At 42.0% G+C, this 25,169-nt stretch overlaps 1 protein-coding gene across 2 annotated transcripts in view; it reads right to left on the reverse strand.

Annotated features, from left to right (window-relative positions):
* The window catches only part of LOC148035571 (uncharacterized), a 40,590-nt gene extending 16,423 nt beyond the window's left edge, over positions 1–24,167 (reverse strand). Inside the window, exons 1-4 of one of the 2 annotated variants that reach the window (XM_087677536.1) lie at positions 23,826–24,167; positions 23,671–23,728; positions 23,467–23,576; positions 18,478–18,527 (exon numbers count right to left, since the gene is read on the reverse strand). In XM_087677536.1, coding sequence (XP_087533662.1) covers positions 18,478–18,527; positions 23,467–23,576; positions 23,671–23,728; positions 23,826–23,927 — 320 coding nt within the window. In that variant the 5' untranslated portion in view covers positions 23,928–24,167. The remainder of the gene's footprint in view (positions 1–18,477; positions 18,528–23,466; positions 23,577–23,670; positions 23,729–23,825) is intronic. The other variant, XM_087677534.1, reaches the window with a different exon arrangement.
* Positions 24,168–25,169: the final 1,002 nt, after the last annotated feature.

The raw sequence follows: 25,169 nt of genomic DNA on the forward strand, positions 1-25,169 counted from the left end.
ATTTGATAAATCATGGCATTACGCATCAAGTCACCATTAGAATGACTCCTCAACACAATGGTGTTGTTGAAAGGAAGAATCGCACTCTTATGGAGATGACTTGTTGTATGCTAAAAAACAAGGGGCTGCCTCATTAATTTTGGTTAGAAGGCCTTCAGTGTGCAAATCATGTGTTGAGTCCTGCACCCACTAAGGCACTAAAGAGGAGCACCCCGTTTGAAGCTTGGCATGGCAAGAAACCCAAGGTTGACAACTTTTGGATATTTGGTTTCATAGCCTATGCACATGTTCTGAAAGAGCTTTGTGGGAAACTTGCTAACAAGGCTGTAAAATGCATATTTACTAGCTACAGTTCGGAAAGCAAGGGCTATTGCTTATATGACCCACACACAGAAAGTTTTTGTCAATAGGGATGTCATATTTGCTAAAAATGCTGCATTTTCACATGATCATTTTCAAATGCCAGCCACCTATGACATTGGTGATGTCTTTGAGGATCTCTTTCCACTTTCTTTGGAGTCCATGCCTGCTGGAAATGGCCGGACAGACATAATACAGCAAGCTGTTGTTGCACCATATGCGCTTGAACAGCAAGGTATTGATGATGGTTTGCCACATGTAGTGGAAGTTGCAGTACAACATGAAAGGGCTGTTGTAAATGCAGCAAAAGTAGTCCCAAGGTGACTGTTACAAACTCTCCAAGAGAGTAAATTGGATACTCTTTTAGCTCAATACACTAGAAGGGCTGCTAGACATGCAGCACATGATGCAAGGGGACCCCATTTGGCTCATTTTATAGAAGTAGATGATTGTGATGAGCATGTATTTATGAGCTCACTACTGGATGATGATGAGCCTACTTCCTTGGACGAAGCTCAACAAGATGTACATCGGATGTAGACCATGCAAGATAAGTTAGACTCTATTGCCACTAACTCTGTATGGGATCTTATGGATTTACCACTTGTTGGCAAGAAGGCCATTGGCACTAAATGGGTTTTTAAACTCAAACACAAGGCTAATGGTACCATTGACAGGTACAAAGCACGGTTGGTAGCAAAAGGCTATACACAGAAGAAGGGCATAGATTATGAAGAGACTTTTGCTCCTACATCCCGTATGAGTACAGTGAGATGTGTAATTGCTATGGCTGCAAATTATAGTTGGAAGGTACATCAGTTGGACATTAAGACAGCATTCTTGAATGGGGATTTGCATGAGGATGTTTATGTGTCACAACCTCCAGGGGTTGTGTTTAAGGGGAAAGAGCACATAGTATACAAGCTAAACAAAGCTCTTTATGGTCTCAAACAAGCTCCTCGTGCATGGTACTCTAAAATTGATACATATTTGGCCAGCAAAGGGATCAAAAACAGTCCAACTGCTCCCACTCTATACATTAAGAATGAAGGGGGGGAATTACTTATTATCATTCTTTATGTAGATGACATGCTACTCATTGGACCTTCACAATAAAAATTGCAGATTTCAAGCTGAATTAAAACATGTATTTGCTATGTCAGATATGGGCTGTCTACACTATTATTTGGGGATTCAGTTCACCCAAAATCAGCATGGTATCATCATGTCACAGTCAAGCGTATATGGATAAGTTGTTACATAGGTTTAATATACAAGATTGCAAACGTATATACACTCCTATGGAGCCAAGCTTGAAGCTATCTATGCATGATGGTGAAGAGATGTCTGATCTTGTAATTTACAGCCAAGCTATTGGTTGTCTTGTTTATCTTTGCAACACACACCCTGACATTCAGTATACAGTATCTCAGGTGAGCAAGTATATGCATAGCCTACAGTCTATACATTGGCAAGCTATTAAGCAGAACTTCAAATACTTGCAAGGTACTCAATCACATGCATTATTGTTTTCTAAGGGGGGAGACTTGCGATCACAAGCTTACAATGATTCAAATTGGGCTCGTGATACAAACACTAGACATTCTACTAGTTGGCACTATTTCTTTCTGGGCCGTTCATGCATTTCATGGCTAACCAAGAAACAGCCTACAGTGGCTACCTTGTCCTATGAGGTTGAGTACAAGGCAGCCTTTAAGGCAATAATGGAATGTGTATGGTTGCACGGACTGTTGGTTTATCTACATTTACCATTGGAGGGTCCTACACCCATTCTTTCTAACAGTCAGAGTGCTATTGCAATGGCACGAAATCAAGCATGAAACATATTGAGGTGCGTTACCATTACGTCAGAGAGGGATGCTATGCAGGAGAGATCAGCTTATTGTATGTTTCTACACAGGAAAATGTTGTAGACATTTTCACCAAGGCACTACCTCATGAGAAGTTTGAGGCTTTTCGCAAGTCCTTAAACTTGCTACCCTTTGGTGATTAATCATTCATATACTTTACCACATTGGCACTACAAGGGGGTGTTAGAATTTGCCAATTCTATGGGCAGTGCCCAATGTTTTAGTCTTTAGTTTTTTTTCAGTTCTTAGTATGAACACAACTAAAGTTATAAGTTGTATCACCACTCTTAAGAGTTAGAGTTAGAGTCAGTTAACTCTAGTTGAGTTAGAGTAATGTCTATCTTGTACCTTTCATTTTCATTCTTTCAGTTCAACAAGTACGCTCTACTCTTTTGCTTCAGCACACTCTCATTGTCTCTCTTTTCTCTCCTCCATAGTTGGTTATCATTTTCCAACACACCTTTGGTCATGTCTTCACCTTTGCTACAAGTACTATTTCTTGGATGTCCAGGGTACAGAAATACATGGCCCTATTTACTACAAAGGTAGTGTATATTATAGCCACTAAGTCTTGCAATGAGGCTCTTGGGTTAGGCCATCTAGTCACACCTTGGTATCACTGATGTAGTCCCTACACTGCATTTGGATTCTATGAATGCTCTTCAATTGGCCAAGAATCCGATCTTCCATGCAAAGACAAAGCACATTGAGGTGAGCTATCACTTCATTAGGGAGGTAATAGAGGACAAGTCTATTAAGCTTGTCAAGATCTCGACTAACAAGATCCTGCAGATCTTCTTACTAAAAGTCTCTCAACGGAACGTTTTGTCTTCCTTAGGAAGATAATGAACATAGGATGAGATGACGTATATTCCTCATCCTATTGTACTTTATGTACATTTGTACTTTGTTAAGTTTTTCCTTGTTTTCTCCCCACTAGAGACACATTGTCACAAGGACGTGAAATTTTGAGATACTTTAATCTTGCTGAAAACATTTTATTAAGTTATTAATCAAATCTACAAGATTGTTTAGCACATTCGATACACATGGCAGTTATTTCATGATAACATGCCAAGAACCCCAAGGATGTAGTGGGTACCGAAGGCAAAAGTTGTAATAAGTTATGTCTGATAGATACTAGATGATACCCGATATCAAATTTGGGCAGGGACCAATTTATTGGCCACTAATGTCAATGGGTGGTGACATTGAAAATTAGGCATTAATTAGTTAATTAATGCCGGTCTAGGGATCATTAGCTACTCAAGGATTCTTGGAAGACAAATTGGTCTAGCCAATTTAATTATTGGCCTAGTGAAATAAATTTTTTGAGCACTAGAATAATTATTAAATTAATTTTCAAAATTAATATTTTCAAAATTAAGTTAATAAGGTGGATAATACTAAAAAATGATATTAGAAGACTGCCACTTGACAAAACTTACCCATGCAAGTGGAAAAAGCATTTTTAGAGGCTCGTGGAGTCTATTCTAACCATTGTGAGAGAAGGAGGCTATTAGAGAGCAAGGAGAGGCTGTTGATGTGATTTGCAACTACCATGTGTCAGTCCTACAGTAAGTGGCAGCAATTTGGAGTCCTCTAGGAGCAAATGACGGCAGCCCAAGGTCCTTCTGGTACAGGTGATAGCATACAAGAGGAGGCAACAGTCTTTCTGATGATCCTAAGTGGTATATAACAGCTTTTATGGTTGTTTGAGCAAGGCAACAATAATTTTTTGGTGTTTCTCGTGATAAAACTCTAAAATTTCTCTCTCTACAGCATTCTCTCTCATACCCCAACCATCTCTCAAATTATCTTAGCATTTTTCAGCAGTTTGAGCCATCACAGAAAAAAATTTCAATCAATCTTTACTGTAAACCCTAATTTTCAACAAAAATTAGGGTTTTTACAGTCACCTCGAGATGCACTTAAAATTGAGAGCCTAGGACTTAAATTCTAACAATTGAAATTCCAAAATTTAAAGGAGATTCAAGAGGCTAGCCAGCCAATATCAAATTTAGGGCTGAATTCAAGGAGTAGGGTAAAGGCCAATCCCCAAGCAAACCAAGGGGCAAATTGGTTTGAAGACTTGCTAGTCAGTATTGACAGCAACAAGCAGGATTAGCGGAGGAGATCAAAGAATCTCAGATATACTCCTTCCATTTGTAATATAAGATAAAGAAATACTGTAAGAGGCGCCAATCTTGAAGCCAACTGGGTGTCAACGTTCAACATTAAGGTGGTAAAGTTTGTATTTTCAATTTACGTGAATTTTATGCTTCTGTAATTAGTGCTTAATCATGTTATTTACCACCCTATCTAAGGGGAAATACTGGTTTCACACATTTGCCTGCAAGTGGGAGGCTATTGGAGGCAAAGGCACTTGTGCCTACATATGCCACCTTGTATTTACTTAACACATCATGACCACACACCTTTACACTATAGGTGGTGAGCACCCATCGAAAATCTATATATTTCAATATTTTCATTTCAAATTGTCACTTTATTCTTTATTCTTTCAGTGACTATTGGATAAGGGAAGGCCAGTCACACATTGTGATTGTTGAAGTTCCCACATATGGTGTCTCTCTCTGTTGTTGCTCTCCTACTCCATTCACCGTAGCTCTTGCTTTGCTCTTGTTTCCACTTATGTGCTTTCACTCGAGTTTCAGAAACGCTTCGGGATGGGCTAAGGAGTCCTTGGAGCTTGTTTCAATGAACTTATATGGACCGATGAGAATGCCCTTAAGGGAAATTTGTATTTTATGCTAATTGTTGATTATTTTAGTAGGATGATGTCGATCTACTTTTTGAAGCTAAAGTCAAAAGCATTCTTATACTTTTAAGGATTGGTTGATCTTTGAGAAGAATGGCATCTAGCAAAAAACTCAAGATCTTGCATTCCGACAAGGAAGGGGAATTTGTCTCCCATGAGCTAACTCGTTTTGGTGCAAATCGTGGCATATACCAAGAGTTTGCCAACACGAATACACCTTAGGAGAATGGCATATTGGAGCAGAAGAATTACAGTGTAATCGAGATGGCGTGGACTATGATGGAGCATCAGCACACCTTAGTTGCTATGGGCCAAAGCAATGACCACCATTGTCCACATCCTTAATTGATCCCCTACATTGGCTATGGTTGGTATGGCACCTTTTGAGGCCTAGTTTGATCAAAAGCCAGATATCTCTTATTTTAGGGGGTTTGGGGGTGATGCTTATGTTCACATCCCAAAGAAAAAGAGGGACAAGTTTGAGCCAGCTTCAAAAAGATAGGTGTTCGTGAGTTATAGCTCGCAATCCCAAGGATACAGGCTTTATGATCCTGCTTCCCAAGAGGTATACATGAGTTAAGATGTTCGCTTCGTGGAGTTTCTAGTTGCAAAGGGAAATGTTGAGTATCCCGTCCTTGGAGATCCACATGACAGTTAGGCATCTGCTCTAGTGCCTTTGGAGCCCATACCTATTGAGGCTCCACCCTCAATGGAGGAGGAGATTGCTTCACTATCAGATTCACCCATTGAGTCAGCCTTGATGGATATTCCAAAGACTTCATTGGCAAAGGTAAAGCAATGAGAGGAGTATTGGAACATAGTCTGTGTTTAAGATTCAATCGAGAAAGGAAAAAGTGGGTCAAAATATAGAGGTGATTCTTTTCCACTCCTTGTTTTCTTCAAATGAGGTGACTCGTGAACACAAGATGGGGATTCATGCATTTGAGCAATTGAGGAGGTGGATACAGTATGCAAGAGGGGGATTCCCCACACAACAAGACCATAGGATAGAGAGTAACACACTTGCGGAAGTCTACAAGGCACACTGTTATAAGGATGACATTCCTGCTAGAATGTACTAAGGCGCCAAAATGGTATTCTTCTGAGTGACCTTGATGGGCATCAAAGACAATGTCCACTAAGACAGGATAACCTATTGTAGATCTACAGGGTCTAGATTGAAAAAAGAGATATCTAAATGGGAAATGAAAATTGAAGGAAAGGGAGGAAAATGTGAATGTGAATGTAAAGCACCAAACTCATACTCAAATGAAACAAAAGATGAAGGATTGCCTTGTGAAACATCTCTGAACATAAGAGTTTTCTTCAAAACCATATCAATACCCATCTAGGTCTCCGTGGTTACACTTGGTCCTAGCATAAATGAGGGAGAAGTATAGCCAAAATCAAACTCACACAAGAATGGATTATACAAATCTCCCATTGGGCTTGATTGTGAAGAGTTTGAACTTTTAGTTGTGTCCTGAGTGGATAGACTTTCCTCAACTGAGAGGTGATCAATCTCGTCAACAAAGTGCTTCAATTGAGATGCACCTTGTGAAGGAGTATGAGAGGAAGAAGAGTTGGGCCTTGATGAGTAATCCCTACAATAAAGGTTAGTAGAAGGAGTGTTGTCCTTTAAATCAAGACCATAATGTCTCGTAAAGGCCTCCATTGAAGGAATAGTTGGACAAAGCATCAAGGGATCCAAAGAGAGTCGTTTGAGCCATAATGAATCAAATACGTGACACCCATGTATCTTACACAAGACCCAAGCTCTCCAAAATAGCCACAAGATACTCTTTAAAAAAGCACTAGCTTGATACCATGTGAAGATATGCTAGGGTTTGCATAGAGAAAACACAAAATGTATGGACACAATTGAAACATAATAACTTGGACAAAAACACAATAAACAAAAACCCTAGAATTGAAATGCAAAACACAAATAGAGAAGAAAGAGAACTTTAAAGTGAATGAACCAATGCTATAAATGAACGAGAGAATGTACAAAATGCTGGAGGGCAAAGATGGAAGCTATTGATATGTGTTGTCCGCCAAAGATGGGACTTGAGTATAGTAACCACCTGTTAGAGCAGAAGCTGATGAATTGAAGTGCTGAAAACACAGAAATAACCTGTTATAGATGCAAATGCAAATCAAGCCAATAATGGAAATAGGGCAGCAAGTTGGAAACTAAAATGCAGCAGTCTTTCGGACTAGAACTAGTAAACAAAGCAATGTAACCCCCCTGAAGATGATGGCACCTAATCATTGGCAGCAATGGAAGGCTGGAAGACAGCTATATACCACATAGCAGTAGTCGCTGGGGACCGGACAGCTAGTGGAAAAGGGTTGACAGCCGAAACCGGCAAGACAAGAATGGATTGAATGGTGGGCAGCCTATCTATTCATAGATGCAAAAGAATCCTCTCAAATTAGGGTTTTGCTTATGGGACATAGAAACTCTCTAGAACCATGCACTGTTTAATGAACCTTTTGGTAATTTACATGTTTTGGGGTTGTTTTAAAGAGCTAATTGATTTCTAATGCATTTTTAGCTCAACAACAAGGACCATGAACTTACACCTGAATTCTTGAACCTTGAACTTCTTGAATTCCTAATTTTGTGAGATAGGTAGCATTACCCCTCTCCTAGATGAATGTTAGTCCCATGGCACTCTTCGTCAAAGGTAGCATGCTTTAGCTTACGCCATAGACAAGGAATGTTGGGGATGGTCACATGGGGATAGTGGAGGGGAGCAAGGGAGCAATGATTGGCGTTGAAACTATTAACAAGGTGGTAAGTGATAGTAGGAGTTATTTTGATGCCAAGGGGAATTGGATATTTGACTTGTAGCGCAATCTCCATTTGGTAAGTATGGCTTGATAGGAAAAGGGAATGGAAAAGATGGTCACAGATGGAAGGTCCACTCTAGAGTAGAAAATTGCCTACACTCTTGTACTTGCAAAGGAAAACCTTGTGTGCTTTCTCTTCCTAATGGAGCAATAATTCTGTTTTTGCATGCATAGGATATTTTATTGGATTGGGAGATGGATCAGAACTCCAAGCAGATTTGGAGTGTTGTTCCACACTTTAGGATCCAATGTAGGTTATGGTGCAAATACTAAGTGCACATGCTTACATAGGCTATTACATATTTAGAAGACAGCTCCATGTATTCTTCTTGCTGATAAGTCAATGAAGCAGGGCACATGTTGGTGGATAAAGGTTGGAAGCATTGTCCTTAAGTGCAATAGAGAATCATGAAGAGAACCTTGAGATATGTTGGGTAGCATATAGTCCATCCATTTGATGGATGGGGTTCTTCAACAAATCAGCAACTAGTCGAAATTGCAACACTTTGTGACTCTCTATTGACATGCACGGTTATCCTTGCATTTGGGATGATTGCACTAGCATTGAGTGAATGGGATAGGCATGAGGAAAATAGTGCAAGTGGCTTAGGTAGATAGGTTAAACATAGGTAAGTTGAGACTCCCTAAGTGTATCCTGCCGTTGATGGAAGCAAATGTGGGGGGTACAAAGAAGGGCTAGGGGGTTATGGATGTAGCAGGCCAACGAAGGTCACCAAACGTACCCTAGGTATAATGTGGTGCTCAATTCCTTTCCTTTTCCTTTCTCTTTTCTCTTTTTCTTTTTTTTTTTGGTTTTCATCTATCTACTTGGAGCAGTGTTGCACATGTTGCATATGAGGTTTTAGCTTGTTACCCTCGTATATTCATCTTATAAACTCTAGCGACATGGCTATTTTGGCTGTAAACATGTATTTTATCATTTGTAGTCCAAAACAATCAAGTTAATGGTTTTTTTTTTTGTATTAATATCATACCATACCTTATATATTCTTAAGGTACCAAATAGTATCATGTTTTATCATTATCATATAGTATTGTACCTTTTGTACCTAATACTATCAAGAAGACTAGCAAAATGATGTAGGGGAGTAGAGAAATTCTAAGAAAAAGCTGGAAGGTGGAGTGAGATGGAGAGTGGACTAAGGTGGAGTGAGATTGTGAAGATATAATGGAGATAGTGAGGAAAGAGACTTGATCACCTAAGACAATGGAGAGAGAACACTACAAATGGAAACAACAAATTTTAATATTGCAACGTTATACATAGAATCACACACAAGTTCTCTTCTTCTCATCTTTATAGATGGGAGAGAAGCAAGTCAAAAATCTAGATGTATGTCTATCAAAAAAAGAAAATATCTAAAAAGGAATATCTTTGTGGAATGCCTCTACTTGACAACCGCTGAGAAACAGAAGGTGTAGGGTTAGAAAAACTTGGCCCATATTGCCCAGAAGGAATGTCAACTATCGAGGTTGCCTCTTGTATCATTGTCGGCTGCAGGAGGTACCCAGGTGTCTTCATAGCACACATCCTTCGTGGCAAGGACCATGCGGAAGCTCCCAAGGAAGTAGCTGGTTGAAGGAATCGCAGGAAAGTCGTCGATGACCCCCCTCCCCAACATGACGTGACATCCCCCCCCCCACGACACGACGCGACGCGACGCGCCCCCTCCCCAACATAACATCACATCCCCCCCTTCCCCCCCTCAACACGACACGACACGTCGCGATGCGACGCGCCCCCCTCCCCAACACTTTTTTTGCTAGTTAGCATATGGCAAATAGCACTTCTTGTTCGCATGCAAAGAATATAATGATAGATAGAGAAAAAATAAACATTGAAAAACTCAAATCACTACCCCACTCCTAGCAAGTGTGCGCAGTGCTTTTCGGCAAAGATATTACAAGAGTGGTGGTGTAATAATGAAGACAGAGAAGTGGGTAGGGGGTTCCACAAGCAAGGCTATTTGGGGGGGGGGAGGGAGAAGACATCCAAACAAAATAAGCACCCACTTGAAATTGACTCATTGTACTCTCTGCGTTCAAAGAGGGAAAAATCTAATTATCTTCCAATACTACTCTCTTTTTTGTAATAAAGAATTATATTAATCATGAAAAAAGTACAAGATTATAAGATTACAAGATGGCTCTAGGCCATTGTGCATAAACTTATCGCTGTGTGTGTGTATGTGTGTTTGTGTGTGTGTGTGTGTGTGTGTGTGTGTGTGCGAGCGCGCCACAAGGACATGAAATTTAATTGTTTTGCTTAGCATTTGACTAAAAGTTAATCAAATGTCAAAATGTGACTTACACGTGAGATGCATAACAATTATTTCAGTGTGGCATCTCACAATTATTTCACAGTGTGGAACCAAAAACCCTAATATCATGACATAATTTTTTTTGCTTTGCTTAACATTTAATTAAAATGTTAAATCAAATTTGAAAATGTGACTCGCACATGTGAGGTGCACATCAATTATTTTACAGTGTGGGACCTAGGACTACGAGATATCAGTTGTGGTACCAAAGGCAAAAGTTGTAATAAGTTATGCTTGACAAATACTAGGTGGTATCGGATGCTAGAAGTTGGCCTAGAATATTTGATTAGCCATTAGTATCAATGGTGACACTAGGGAATTGACATTAACTAATTAATTAATATCAATTCTAAGCTAATGAGTGCTCAAGATCACTTGGGTGATAAATTGGCCTGGCCAACTTAATTTGGCTGGATAGATTATTTTTCTAGGCACAAAATTAGTTTTAAAATTAATTTTTAAAATTTATATTTTAAAAATTAATTTAATAGGCTGGATAATACTAGAAATTCAGTTTGAAAGGCTGCCAATTGGCAAAACTTGAATGTGCAAGTTTGGAAAAGCTGAATTGGGACTAAAGGGAGAAGGAAATCTCATTTTCGCAATTTGGAGCTATTGGAAAGAGAGATTCGATTGTTGCTGCCTACTTTTGGGGCCATTTCTCAACCATTGGAGACCATTTTGGTGAAGGCGGTTGCATTCCTTGACTAGGGGAAGCTGCTAATCATGGCTGATGCACTTTCTCCAAAAGATTACAACCTTTGATACTCCCTTTCCTATTATAAATCCATTTAGGGTTGGAAAACCAAGTTGACAACTCAATTTCACCAAATCCTCACAAGTGTTTGAATTTTCTCTCTCAAAAACATTCTATCTCTTTCTCCGACCATGTTCTAGCTTTGCTATAAGTTTTACAACACTTCAACCATTGGAGGTGGAGATATTTTGGTGAATCTCTGTTGTAAACCCTAATGTACAAGAAAAATTAGGGTTTGACATCCACCTCGAGAAGCGTGCCCAAAATTGATGTTTTCAAACCTAAATTTTCAAAGTGAAATCAATGTATTTCAAGAGGATTGAAGAGGCCAACCAGCCAGCACTGAATTTGGGGCCAATTTATCTTGGAAGGAGCACGGGTGAAAGTCAATCCCCTAGCAAATCAAGGGACAAATTGATTTAAAGGCTTGCTGGTCGTTTATGAAACAAGAGACACTTGGATTAGTGGAGGAGATTGCAGAATCTCGGTTGTACTCCATCCATTTACAATACAAGTTAAAGAAATACTACAAGGGGTGCCAAGTTTTGGGGCCAACAAGCTATCCAATGTCTAAGATTAAGTGGTAACATTTGCATTTTCAGTTTATGTGAATTTTATGCAAACTGTAATTGTTGGTTAAACTGGTCATTACCACCCTCTCCAAGGAGGAAGGCTAGTTTCACTCTCCCTCTACAAAAGTCACGGCAGAGAAGTAGTAGAAATTGTCATATGCCAAGGAACCAAGTCTTCCCTGGATAGAAGATTAGTGTGATTGATGAGATCCAATTGCTAGTGCAGGAGACCTTTTAGCTTTACAAGGTGTCTCTCACCCTAGCCGCGGAATCAAAAATAAAAAAATTATGAGTTATCTAATTACGCCAACAGTTGCAAAAACAAAGAAAATAAAACAGAATCTTCATATATGATTGTGCCAGACTAGGGGTATCTAGGTCGACCCAATCAAACAGGTAGAGCAACGAGCCAACCACAACCCTCCAGATGTCAAACAAGAGGGTCTAGATTTTTTGCGCCAAGGGGCACAAAAGAAAGCGATGGCAAGGAGATTCCATAGTGGTGGGACACAAAAAGCAATTGCCATTGGAAATCTGCCATTTTGCAAGTGCCACAGTAAAAGGTCTCCCAACCATAACACGCCAAAGGAAGACTTTGCATTTGTATGGAGTTTTGTTGATCCAACCCTCTGTGATAATTAGTTTCAACAATAATTAGCCTTCCTATGTCTGCTCTATTTTTTATGCCATGGTTACGGAACAGGTTTCACCTAACATTCAAGTTGCCTTGGAGGCACTTATGAATGCCATGGGCTTTGGTCTATGCCCTTGCATGTTAGTCATAAGCCTGTCCTTTGAGCCTTCTATTTTTGGCCTTGGTGACCCATCTAGTCCTCACCATATTATCCCATCTAGTCTCGAAACCAAATAGTTGGCTAGCTTTTTTCTTCCTTTTGGTCAACACTTTTGGCCGATCATTAGCTAATGATGCTTTCATGATCTTGAAAGTGGGAAGGGACAATCTTTGCAAGGCATTGGATGTTTGGAACCTTTTTGGGCATGCTTCTAGCCTTCATACTAATGCCTTGAAATCCTCCCTTATTAATTGTACTAGATGTTGAAACTCATATAGTGGCCCTTCGTTTGTCACTTTTTCAAGCTATATGCACTGATCATCACCCTTGGGTCTTTATTATCCATATCTTTCTAAAAGACCGAGGACTTGTGCATGGTAGTACCACCATTTGGGGATCGTGGTGGCACATCCTTAATATTGTTGGTCAATTCTCCACATCTTAATCTTTCTTGGTGAATCATTTTGTATCCTCATAGAGGCTAGTTCTACAAAAGGTACAATGGCACTCATCTGGCTACTAACTCTTTCCATATATATTGTTGACTATGTCAAGGCTTCTCTTTTAGGATGGGAAATATGAGAACCAATCCAAATTTAATTGCATGGCACGTTTGTGTTTGATTTCTATTGGATGGCTGATCCCAACCTAGTGAGTGGTAGTGTGATGTCTTTCTACACGACCAGGAGGCGTTTTCTGATCCTGATTGGGATCTTTTAGGAGGGTTGAAGCTTGAAGAAGCTTTGGCTAATCAAGTATATCATCTCGTGATCAAAGATCATCATTGGCTCATTACCAAAGCCAATGTTATTTGGGGCTTGTACAAATCTAAGGCTTGGTAGAAAATGAATGTGATGGAAGACTGGCTAAACAAGACTCGCTTCAAATATAAATTCTCAAATATAAATTCTTTCTTTAGAGAGTGATGATTGGTGGACTTTCCCTTACTTCCGCTCTTTCCAAGCGTTGAATCTTGAACGGCAATTGTTTCTTTGGCACTACCTGTGTGGAATCCTCTCATCATAGATTTATTTCTTGCCCAATGGCCAAAAAAAAATTTGTCTAATATTTGGAGAGCTACAGTTGGTGGGCTGTCTCTATACCCCTCTGACTAGGTCTTTACTAACGCAAAATTTTCCACTCCCATGCAGCCACATGTGAAGATATTGTTCCACTTTCTCAAATTTTGGAGCTTTTGGCATAGCTAGGCCATTCGGACTGCATTCATTTTAGATTCAGTCTCTAGTGTCCAAGGATATATATCTAGGCTCAAGGGTCTTCTACATTGCCAGTTATATCTCCTTTGACATACGAACATTCTCCCTAAGCAAGACTTGGTTCCTTGGCATACAATAGTTTCTTCAGCTTCTTTGTCGTAACATTTGTATTCCAGGTGATTTGATATAATATAACTATCCATTACTGGAAAAAAAAAGTGAGGGAACAAACTTGCCAAACCTATGTGGGGGGGAGTGTTAGCAGAGTATTTGTCAGCTCATGTGTGAGTCTGAGCTTGATCTGGGCTGGGCATTTTTATTAGGTATTTTAGGTATTTTTCTGGTATGGCATTTTATGTCATTGGGACATTTTATGCACCAATCGGCCAGCATTAATGCTGTCCGACCAGCATTATTGCTCCCCACTTTTTCAGCCTATTTATACTCAGTGGCTCCTCCTCAGTCAGTCACTTCATCTTCACCATCTGCAGACTCTGTGGAGAGAGGAGCCAGTGCCAGTGCCCACACAGCTAGTGACTCACTGTTGTATGCGACTGTCTCGTGTTCAGATGTATGGATTCCATTTCCCGTGCATACATCTGAGTTCTCATCTGTATCGTGTTCTTTCTTTTCTCTTTTTGTCTTGTGTTTCAGCAGTTTATTTCAGCACATGTTTATGCTTCCACCGCTGCTCCACTTCTGACATGGTATCAGTTTTCAGGATTTGTGTTTCTGCTGTGTTTTCTTGCTGATTTCAGGACTGTTTTGAACCCCTGCTGATCAGACGACTGCTGTCGCAGCCAGGCGACCTGTTTTGGGGCTGTTTTCAGCCTGCGTTTTTTGCAATTTTGCCATCGCCTGCTGCCTCCGCACCCTCTGCTGCCTACGCACCCTCTGCTGCCTGCGTTTTTCATCTGCAGCTGCTGGTGACAGTTTACTACCTGTTTTCTCCAGTTTACAGCCTACGTTTGCTGATTCAGCGTCTCTCGTGGCTGGGTGACTGTTACTTCAGGCCGTTTTCTCTGTTTTTGGCAGTTTTTGACTGATTTTTTGACTTTCTGCAGCAGATTTTGTCTTCTATTGATCAGATTTTGGGTTATATTGCATGTGAACTCTCATTTTCTGCAGTCTGTGCTTGTGTTTTGGCTGTGTTTCCTCTCTAAATTCCATCTCTTCTCTACTTCTCTTCTTATCCTCTCCTTATGGCTCCTCCATGCACTTCCACCGATGATAAGTTACATGGACCTGATTATCTCACATGGAGTGCTGTCATGAAAGCTTGGTTTGTGCAAAAGCGGTTATGGTACATCGTCTGTGGAGCTACTCCTCGTCCTCTCCGTCCTTTTCCTCTTCCTGAAGACTTTGATGAGGACAACCATGAGACATCCTTGAGATTACAGGGACGGCTTCCAGCACATTATGGAGGTGAGGCTTATGTAGCTTCAGAGAGGGGTAACGGGAAGGCGAAGTCGAAGGCCCAGTGTTACCACTGTGGCAAGAAGGGACATTTGCGGAAGGACTGCAAGAAGTTAGCGGCTTCCAGGAAGAAGGAGCAGAAGACGAAGCGGGATGCTGACTCTACCGATGAGTCCTCTCCTTCATCAAACTCCGACTCCGATCCTCCGACCAAGGTGAAGTCCAAGGCGCGGAAGGGATCCTCTTCTTCGGATCTCGGGAAGGGCTTGGTGGCCCCTTCCTCGGCTGCTTTCTAGTGGTGGTGATGAGGTCATCCCTCACGACTCTCTTGTGCCAGAGAGGGAGTGTAAGCGGGTGTTCAGATGGGGCAACCGCGCCTCATCTATACTTTTATACAGGTGCACAGGTTCCAGAGAGGGACGTCCCTGACGCATCGACTTCAGTCTGGCGAAATCAAATCCTGGAGCTGGGATTGACATCCAGGTTCATGCTGAGCTGGTTATCTAACAGAGAGCGGGAGGCTTTCGTCTGGAGCTCACATGAGGGGACACTTTGGCGGTCTGGCCAAAGGCGGGGAATCCATGGTCACCTATGTTCAGGGGCATTTTTGACAGGATGGTCTTGTATGCTACTGCGAGACATTGGTGATGGACACAGAGACATGCTATGATCTTCTCTATTTTCAAGTGTTTGGTACGATCGACATCGACATCAGGTTCTCTCCGAGGCACCTTGGTGGTGGCTTGATCACCCACTGCTTGGGTATCCATGGTTCTACTTGCTGGTTCTATGTTGTATAGTTTCTGATCCCTTTTCATTGTACTATTGTATTGTATCGGATCACTCATGATCTGAGAGAGGGTGTTAGCAGAGTATTTGTCAGCTCATGTGTGAGTCTGAGCTTGATCTGGGCTGGGCATTTTTATTAGGTATTTTAGGTATTTTTCTGGTATGGCATTTTATGTCATTGGGACATTTTATGCACCAGTCGGCCAGCATTAATGCTGTCCGACCAGCATTATTGCTCCCCACTTTTTCAGCCTATTTATACTAAGTGGCTCCTCCTCAATCAGTCACTTCATCTTCACCATCTGCAGACTCTGTGGAGAGAGAAGCCAGTGCCAGTGCCCACACAGCCAGTGACTCACTGTTGTATGCGACTGTCTCGTGTTCAGATATATGGATTCCATTTCCCGTGCATACATCTGAGTTCTCATCTGTATCGTGTTCTTTCTTTTCTCTTTTTGTCTTGTGTTTCAACAGTTTATTTCAGCACATGTTTATGCTTCCACCGCTGCTCCACTTCTGACAGGGAGGGGGGGGAGAGAGAGAGAGAGAGAGAGAGAGAGAGAGAGAGTATTGGTGGGAGCCCTCCCTAAGACATTCCCCTAGGATCCAACCTACACACGAGACACGAAGCAAGCCAAACTCACCATAAAAAGGATTGGACGTCAAACTCACCTCCTAGCCATAGAGCCAAATAGGCTCACCCCCAAGCTTTAGGAGCTAGCAACACTCCGGGCCACAACCACATCCCAAGTTGACATCCCATACTACCAACCCACACCATCCTAGTGTACGGATGTGTTGGCCAACGGGCCAAAAGTGATGATCACACAATGAATGTGCTCAATAGGTCCTTGAGTCCTATAAATAGGACTCAACTTCCCTAAACCCCAAGTATCCTTAGTGAATTTGCACTAAGTCACTTTATAACCACCATAGCTACTAGCGTTGTTATGTCTCTCGACATCTAGATGAGCACTAGTAGCATTGGTTACGAAGGTCACAAAGTGACTGAGTGCGAATGTACTAAGGATAATTTGGGGCTAGGGCAACTGAGTCCTATTTATAGGACTCAAAGCTCTATTGAGCATATTCATTGTGTGATCACCACTCTTGGACTCTTGGCCCATTGGCCAATGCATCCGTGCACCGAGATAGTGTGGGCTAGTGGTATGGGGGAATACCAACACTTGGGATGTGATTATGGCTCGAAGCACTACAAGCTCCCAAGCTCAAGGGTGAGCCCATTTGACTCTACAGTTGGGAGGTGAGTTTGATGTCTATTCCCTTTTATGGTGAGTTTGGCTTGCATCGTGTCTCGTGTGCAGGTTGGATCCCAAGGGGACATTTCATACCACCAGCCCACACTATCCTAGCATACACATGCATTGGCCAACAAGCCAAGAGTCCAAGAGTGGTGATCACACAATGAATGTGCTCAATAGGGCCTTGAGTCCTATAAATAGGGCACGACTGCCCTAACCCCGAAGTGTCATCAATGCATTCACACTAAGTCACTTTGTAACCACCATGACCAATGCTACTAGTACCCATCCAAATGTTCCTATGGTTGAGTCTCTCCCATCATAGATATATCTCCTATCCTTTTGCTCAAAAGATTTGGGCCATGGTCTTGGACATCTGGCATGTTGTGGTGGGGACTAGAATGCATCCTCCTAATTGGGTATTTAGTAAAGCTAAATATAATGGTCTATCACAACTTCATATAAAGATCCTGTTTCACTTTTTCAGATTTTTGGGATTGCTAACATATTTGGTTCACTCACAATGCCTTCATTTTTTATGCCATGGGCAATCAACATCATGTTGCCAAGCTTCAAGGACTTCTCAAGCGGTAGCTTGACCTCATACAACATGTTGATATCTTGGTCAGAGATGATTTAGTTTCTTAGCATCAGGCGGTCTCCTCAACGACCTTGCCCTGACCTTTGTATTCTTTAGTACTATGTCTATGATATAATACAATATAACAACTCATTACGAAAAGAAAAGAGAGAGAAGTGGGAGAGAGCACAAACTCGCACCATAGACTTGTGTGTGTGTGTGTGTGTGTGTGTGTGTGTGTGTGTGTGTGTGAATTACAAAAAAAGGAGAGAGAAACATAGAGACAAAGAGAGAACCTACAACAAAGAGGAGAGTACGTGAGCACGTCGAGTACTCCAAGGCACAAAGTCTAACTGGAAACTGAATATTTTAAGGTGGAGGTGTCTTGTGATTTTTAAACATTGGCAAGGAATGAAGCTTTCAAATTACTTTTGAAAATGGGCAGTCCTATATGTGAAAAAACATTGCTAACTAGCAATGTTTGGGACAGCCTTTTTTTTTATGTCACGTTAACATGCTTACAGCCAACAAGTACCTGGAGAAAACTCATGAGGTCGAGTACAAAATATCCACAAAAACATATTGTCCAGAGAAAAAAGTCCGCAGAAAAACCAAAGTATCTACAAATTCATGCCACATAAAGTGACTCAAGTACACTTAAGGAAAGTGTAAAAAGCGACTAGCACATCCATAGTAAACAACCTTATCTCTATGCTAATGCACGTAAAGCAGTGTACAATGGTACATCAAATAATAGAGATGCACAAAGAAACTACAATTGTATCAAATTCCAATCAGTGCAGTCAGCAATCGCTCATGTGCCTCAATATTTGGAAATAAACAGCATGCAAACCTTAAAAGCATTTGATAACTTACCCCCAATGCAACTTCCGAGTTTTTTTCCTGTCCAAAGTTGATTTATCCACCTATCATCACATGAAAGAGTTCATTACAGTCCTACAATAGGTGAAAGAATTAGAAACAATAGATTATAAGTTAGTAATCTCATGAGCACCACCATATCCACACCTCAACCATCTTTGGACTTCCAGCTAGTATCACCACATCATATGAAATGCTTTTATCAAGAGGCTTTAGAAGGTCTTATGCTGGTTCATTTCTGAGGATTGTGACAAGTCAACACAAACTGCCTTAGATGCAGCAACACATCTGCATAAAGCTCTGTAGGAAAAGTGCCGAAACTAGCATATTTTAAGTACATGGATAACTCAATAATTATCGTCGTTCAGTTTTCCCGTGCACGTTAATTTTTTCATGACTGGTAGTAAGAAAGCAAATGTTAGCAGCAGACATTAAATCCTGCCTGGATATATTTAGGAATGTAAGCACGTTTATCCTGTCCGATGTATCTAACTAAACATTTTTACTTAGTTTATCGAAAAACCTGATACTGATGTAAAACAGATAGGGTATTTTGAAGACAAGAGCTTTGGCAATTCAGAGGTTGTGGAAGCTTCTAGTTACTGGAGCTGGTGGGCTCACTGATTTGACTTCCAAACACAAGGCTAAATCAGTGCTTTTCGAACTGCCTTCTTGCAAGGTTTATGAGTGAGCCCAATACCACAAGACCTCAGAGGTGTGGGTACCACCATGTCCATCTAGAATAAGCTGCATCTCACCCCACGCAGCAATAGACACAAAAGAGCTGTCTCCAATGAGAATCTGCCCACGCGAAGGTCACAAATGGGTAGCACCAATGGAAGAAGAAGTCATGTGCCGTGAGACACCAGTGTCCACAATCCACTCCCGAGCCTAGAGAGCTGTCATCGCAGCATCAGAAATCTTTGGTGTAGAGTCCTCAATGACTGCTAAGTGTAGAAAAGCAGCTGATGAGGGTGCAGCCACCGCTCCAGAGTCCTTCGTGTCCTTTTTCTTGGTATCCTTCTTGTCTTTGTCGGGGAAATCCCTCTTCCAGTGACCGGTCTTTCCACAAATATGGCAAGTCGATTCCTTCTCCTTGTCCTTCTTGGATTTGTTATCCTCCTTCTTCTTCTTTTGGTCCTTCCCCTTCTTTTGAGAGGCTTGACCAACCAATGCCTCCGATCTAGAAGCATTCTGTCCCTTCAATTGTTCCTCCTAGTCCAAGACCATAGAAACCAACTCTTCCCACCGAAGAGTCGACTCCCGTCCTAATGCAATAAGAGTGGAATAAAAAGTATCAAATCATGGTGGCAACTGGAATAGTAAAGTGATCCCCATGTCTTCGGAGGTGTTCCCGAAGCGAAGAAGACTTATTCACGGACAAAGTCTGCATCTGCACCTCCAAAGAAACCCTCTTTATTAGGGCCATCTGGTTGTACATCTGGTCGAGCTCCAACCATATCTCACGAGCCACCGTCAAGTGCTCGATGTGAGCTATCACGGCTATGGTGCAATACAAAAACAGAAAAGATCGAATCCTGGCATTCAGTTTGTCCCAATGAGACTGGGCCTTGGTCAACTCCGCACGAACATTGAAAGAGAGTTTGGACTCAGCCCTCACTGAGAGCCTGTTAATCTCCTCCATCACCAATTCCGCCAAATCATAAGACTCTAAAATGGCCAACATCATCACCCGCCAGATGTGGTAATTGTCACCATCAAGCTTTTGATGTGATGGAAGAGCCGGTAAGACAGGCACCTTCCTGTCCATGATCGCCTGGAACTCCAAATCAGTCTCTGTAGACATGTTAACCTACAATACCTGCACAAACACAAAAGCAGCCCCCTCTGACTGTGAAAACGCAGCCTTCCAAGGCTGATTCCTCTGCTGCCCAAATCTTCTTCACTCGCCGAAGGCGATGAAAAGGTAAAATCTACAATGGAAGGCCTCAAACGCGGCCTTCATCCCCTTCAAACAACAATAACCTACAGCAAGTTCACCGATTAGACTCCTTTCCCACACGCCCACGCTCGCTTCAACCTTGATCCGATGCGCAGCCCTCCCGCTCGCCCTCGAATCTTGGAAACACAGCCTTGTGTCACACTGAAATCTCCTCTTCAGATAGGTTCAGCCCTCAATCAGTCCATCTTCACTACTCTGATACCATGTCAAAGTGCAGCAATGCGGAAGCATAGGACAAAGACAAAGAGAGTGAACACAGAGAGGAGAGAGAGGAAAAGGAGACAGCGTAAACACAGAAAATTTGCGGTGTAGTATGTTGTATAAGAGTGCAGAAATACACAAGGGGGCAGAGGAAACATCTGCGTATGTCAACTACTTGATGACCTCAATCTCCGTCAGCCCTGTCTCAGCCAACAAATCTCAAGATCAGAATCTGAAAAGATGAATGCTGAAGTGTCCACAAAACCAACTATAAATAGCCGAAAAAATAGGAATTCCCAGCACCAGGTCGGCTGCATTAAAAGGTCGGCTGCATTAATGCAGCCGACTGCAGAAAAGCTTGCCGACTTCACAACCCTGCTGATGTGGCATCCTACCTGCTGCCGTACACTGCTGATGTGCCATCCTGCCTGCTGCTGTACGCTGGCTGACTGTCCAGGAAATGACACTGGCTAACAATAATGCCATAAAATAATGCAAGTAGCCAGCAAAACTGGCCAACCTGATCAACAACCTGTCGACTACTGCACAAATGAATAAACTAATCAGCGATCTGTCCTCCAGCTGCCACGTGGCATAATCGCCTACCTAATAAAGTGCCCGTACACAATGAATATTGAAAATGTCCACTAACTAGTAAGAATAATAAATAATGCCCTCCAAAGTACCTCTGAGAGAACTAACTGCACCAATAGTAACCTGAGAAATGCAAGTCTAGGGGATGACTAATCTCTAATAGTACAACCATCTACTGCTCCTGTGGGGACTTCTCAGCCTGTCACCAGCTGCCACATGGCAGTTTTTACTGTGTCTAGTGCTCCAGACTGCAACTGATCAGCCAGTTTTAGGCTCGACTGCCTATTTATACCTGCCCCTCCCTCCATGCTGCTCATTATCTTCGTCACCATTGCTGCCAGTACACACACACACACACACACACTCTCTCTCTCTCTCTCTCTCTCTCTCTCTCTCTCTCTCCAGGCAGCCTGCATCTCTGCTGTCCATCAGCCTGCTCTGGTGCCCTCACTAACACCTTGAGCTGCGTGCAGGGACTGATCAGTCCTCTTTGTATTTTCAGCGTTCAGTTACCAAACAGTGCAGTCTATTCCTTCCATTCTCTACGTTCATTTCAATCTCTCTTCCCTTCTCTCTCTATGGTCGTGTATCTCTTCCATTGCGCACTCTCACAAGTTTGTGGCAGTTTTGCACCGGTGGCAGCAGTTTGGCACAATCAGACAGCAGGATAGTACAGTCAGCCAGCATTGATGACCAATAGGGCTAGTTCTAGCATGGCCAACATTTTTACACACAGCCCTTTTTTTAATGGTTATTTTATTATTTTTTATGTCTAGACAGCAGGTTGGCCCAGTTTACAGGTCCGACCTGGCTACATTCATCATGTATTTATTGCCAGCACGTGTGGTCAATCAGTATTTGGGCAGTCTATGAGAGACTCAGTCAGTTGGTGTGAGGTACTCTCAGTGACACACTCACACATGCTTGTACATAGCTACAGCTTTAGTTTACCCTCTTAATTTAACTTTCTTCACATTTTTCCTTCTTTTGTGTTTGCTGTTGTACAACAGTCTTTCTTCTGGTCGGGACACACAAAGGATCAACAGGCACGGAGGTTCCACATCAACAGCAAGAGGCAGAGGAGCAGTGCAGATTGAAGCAACAAAGCTGCATTTTAGATGTGGGAGAGTTGCTGCTGGTGTACTGCTGTTGAATGCGCCACACTTGCATGTTCTGCTGTTTAATATGTTGGGTAGCTTCTATTTTTGCTATGGAGGTGATGGGCGACCTGGGAAGCAACCTGGGTAACAAACAGGTTTGGTAGTGCATCGGCGTCTCTAGGTGTGTGTATTTTGAGGTTCTTAGCCTAGACTGGTGAGCCACAAAAAAAGTCGACATCAGGCAGAATTGCAAGAAACCCATCTTGTGCACTACAGCAACTGTGACATCATGGCAGACCTGCCCGTCCTACACTCTTTCCAGGGACTTGCAGCAGTATGCAGTGCAATACTGTCTGGAGGTGTGTGGCTGGTTGGAGTGCAGAGACATGACACAGCTACATCAAACATTGAGCTGTTGTGGTTTGTTTGCTACATCTGCTCGTTTCTTTGCATTGCTGCTCCTCCTATGCACAGAATTTTGTTTGTATGGTGCTAGACAGGCGTAAGTGTGGTGCTTGCCTGTTTCTTGAGGAAGGTAGCCAACTTCTTTACAGCCTGTTGGAATTTGAGCGATAGTTACCTGTGTTCTACATCAAATTCGTTGTTATAGTGTGACTGATTGTTGATTTTGCTGGTGGTCATCTGCTTGCATTCTGTCCTTGAATCTATGGGTATTGCTAAGCACGTAGACCATTGTCAACTGGACAGTGTCATGGAGTAAAGCATCCTCTGACAAGAGATATAGATTGTATACAGCCGAAACAAGTAGAGGTTCATTGTTGCTACATGGTATCTAACCTTTAGGAAAAACACCAGTTGCTACTCTTTTGTCTTTTCACATGAGACATGAATTTAGTTTTGAAGTAGGATGATCCTTGTACGTCTTTACTAAACTCTTGCACGTTTTCGTATAAGAATCATACATGTTTCGAATAGGATAACACCCTTCTAAATGTTAATTGAAACCAGCCCTCATGTAGCTGGGCATGTCTTGTATTACGTGTGACAATCTATTTCCTCACTAAAAGCAGAATAAGAGTCATCATGTAGCTAGTCATGTCATGCGCCAGCTTGTGACACTCATCAGGATGAAGTAGCATGTAATTGGGGACCTTAAAAGCTTACATTTTCAGTAGGCAACTTGGTTCCGGTCGTCCGATTGAGATCAATGGCTTCTTTTTCGATGCCATTGTTCGATGCCTTTCCAGAATCATTTATCGTCAGCTTGCTCTTTCCTGCGATGAATCACGACAAAACAAAACCTATAAAAGAATGCACCAGCTAAGATGTTGCTTGGCAGAAGCGTACTAGTCTGCGACAAAACACGACCATGAGTTTGGGGCGCATTATTTTTCCTTTTCAACTGCAACCTTCTGCTACGGAGAGCCTTCGAGCATCAAAACAAAACAAACAGGCAGGAAGATGGTCAAGTTCTAATGGAATTGCATAAAAGGAAGAATGTGTTTCTCTAAGGACACACAGACCAGCAGCTTGGTGAGTTGTTCTTGAGAGACTTGTTTTGAGGAGAAGGAAGGATTGAGAACGGGAGTAGAGGCTAGGGCAACCTCTCTCTCGTCTTCTTCCATGATGATCCAGCGGTACCTTTCAATCACGTCATGCAGACCATTCCATTAAAAAAACACGCCGCGCGCACTCTCGAGTCCCTCTAGGCTCTCTCCCTCTCCCTCTGCGCAGGTTATTAGAAATCACAAGAGCCTGCCTGAATGCCAACTTCTTGCGATCTAAAGGGTGGGTTTAGAGTCTGATCCTGTATGAACAACGTGGGCCAATCACACTTCAGACCAGAGCTAGTTTCGTACGCGTGGGAACTGTTCTCTCTCGAACAAGGTTAAAAAGAGAGATGCGAGTTTGCTCACGGCTAGGGCGTACCTTTATTTTCTACGCAGACCCCCCATGCAATGACCATGCACCAAACTTGTAACCTTGTATCTATATTTGCTCTCCGCAACAATTAGAAGTAGCTCTAGATGATCCTTGGATGTTATAATGAGAAATAACATTGCTACGGTGAAACAAACCACAAATGAAAGATGTATGAATCACACCACAAAGTTTAAGTTTGTCTAAGCATTACATGCAAACTCTCAGTATTAATAACCCACATAGGTGAAGCAAAGCCTGAAACCAAACTTTCTTCTAGAGACTGCGCCAATAACCTTGCACCACAATTTCAAGTATCAACAAACCACAAAGTGTCACCCCTTGATTGTGCCTATGCATCTACATCCAAATGTTACAAAATTTTTAAAACTTCCCATAGGGTCTAACTAACCAAAACGAAGCTTTCTTTTCTTTGAGAAATAATTGGGAAATTGTTCACTCTCCAATATAACATGGCTAGGTGAAGCAAGTCCGATCATCACTCTTCGTCTTGTTGATGGTACAAGGGACATGATAGTATTTCCTCTCTTTCTTGCACCAAAAATTTTAGAAGCCCACAACGTAAATGTAAGCACATCTAACAACCAACAAAGACTACTTAAGATTAAAACAACAATACCTGGCCTAACATCCGCAAACCACTCAGTAGGCTTTGTCATAGCTTGATGCAGCGTCACAAAACAATCAAGGTCTTTAGATTCATATATCGCCCACTCTCTTGGTACTCTAACAGTGTGAGATTGTCAAAACCTCTTATCCTATTCAGCTTCACCCATATGCACTTGAAAATGTTGAGTCTATCCACAATGTATTCCTCCCTCCCCTAGTCTATGCCTCTCCTCTGTTTGCGACCCCTTTCCCACACAATTTTTACATCTCTCCCTATCTTTTCACACACACACACTCTCTCTCTCTCTCTCTCTCTC

This window comes from Lygodium microphyllum, chromosome 5 (genome assembly GCF_053477565.2).
Source record: "Lygodium microphyllum isolate KBCC chromosome 5, Lygodium_microphyllum_v1.1.10, whole genome shotgun sequence".
Taxonomy (NCBI): domain Eukaryota; kingdom Viridiplantae; phylum Streptophyta; class Polypodiopsida; order Schizaeales; family Lygodiaceae; genus Lygodium; species Lygodium microphyllum.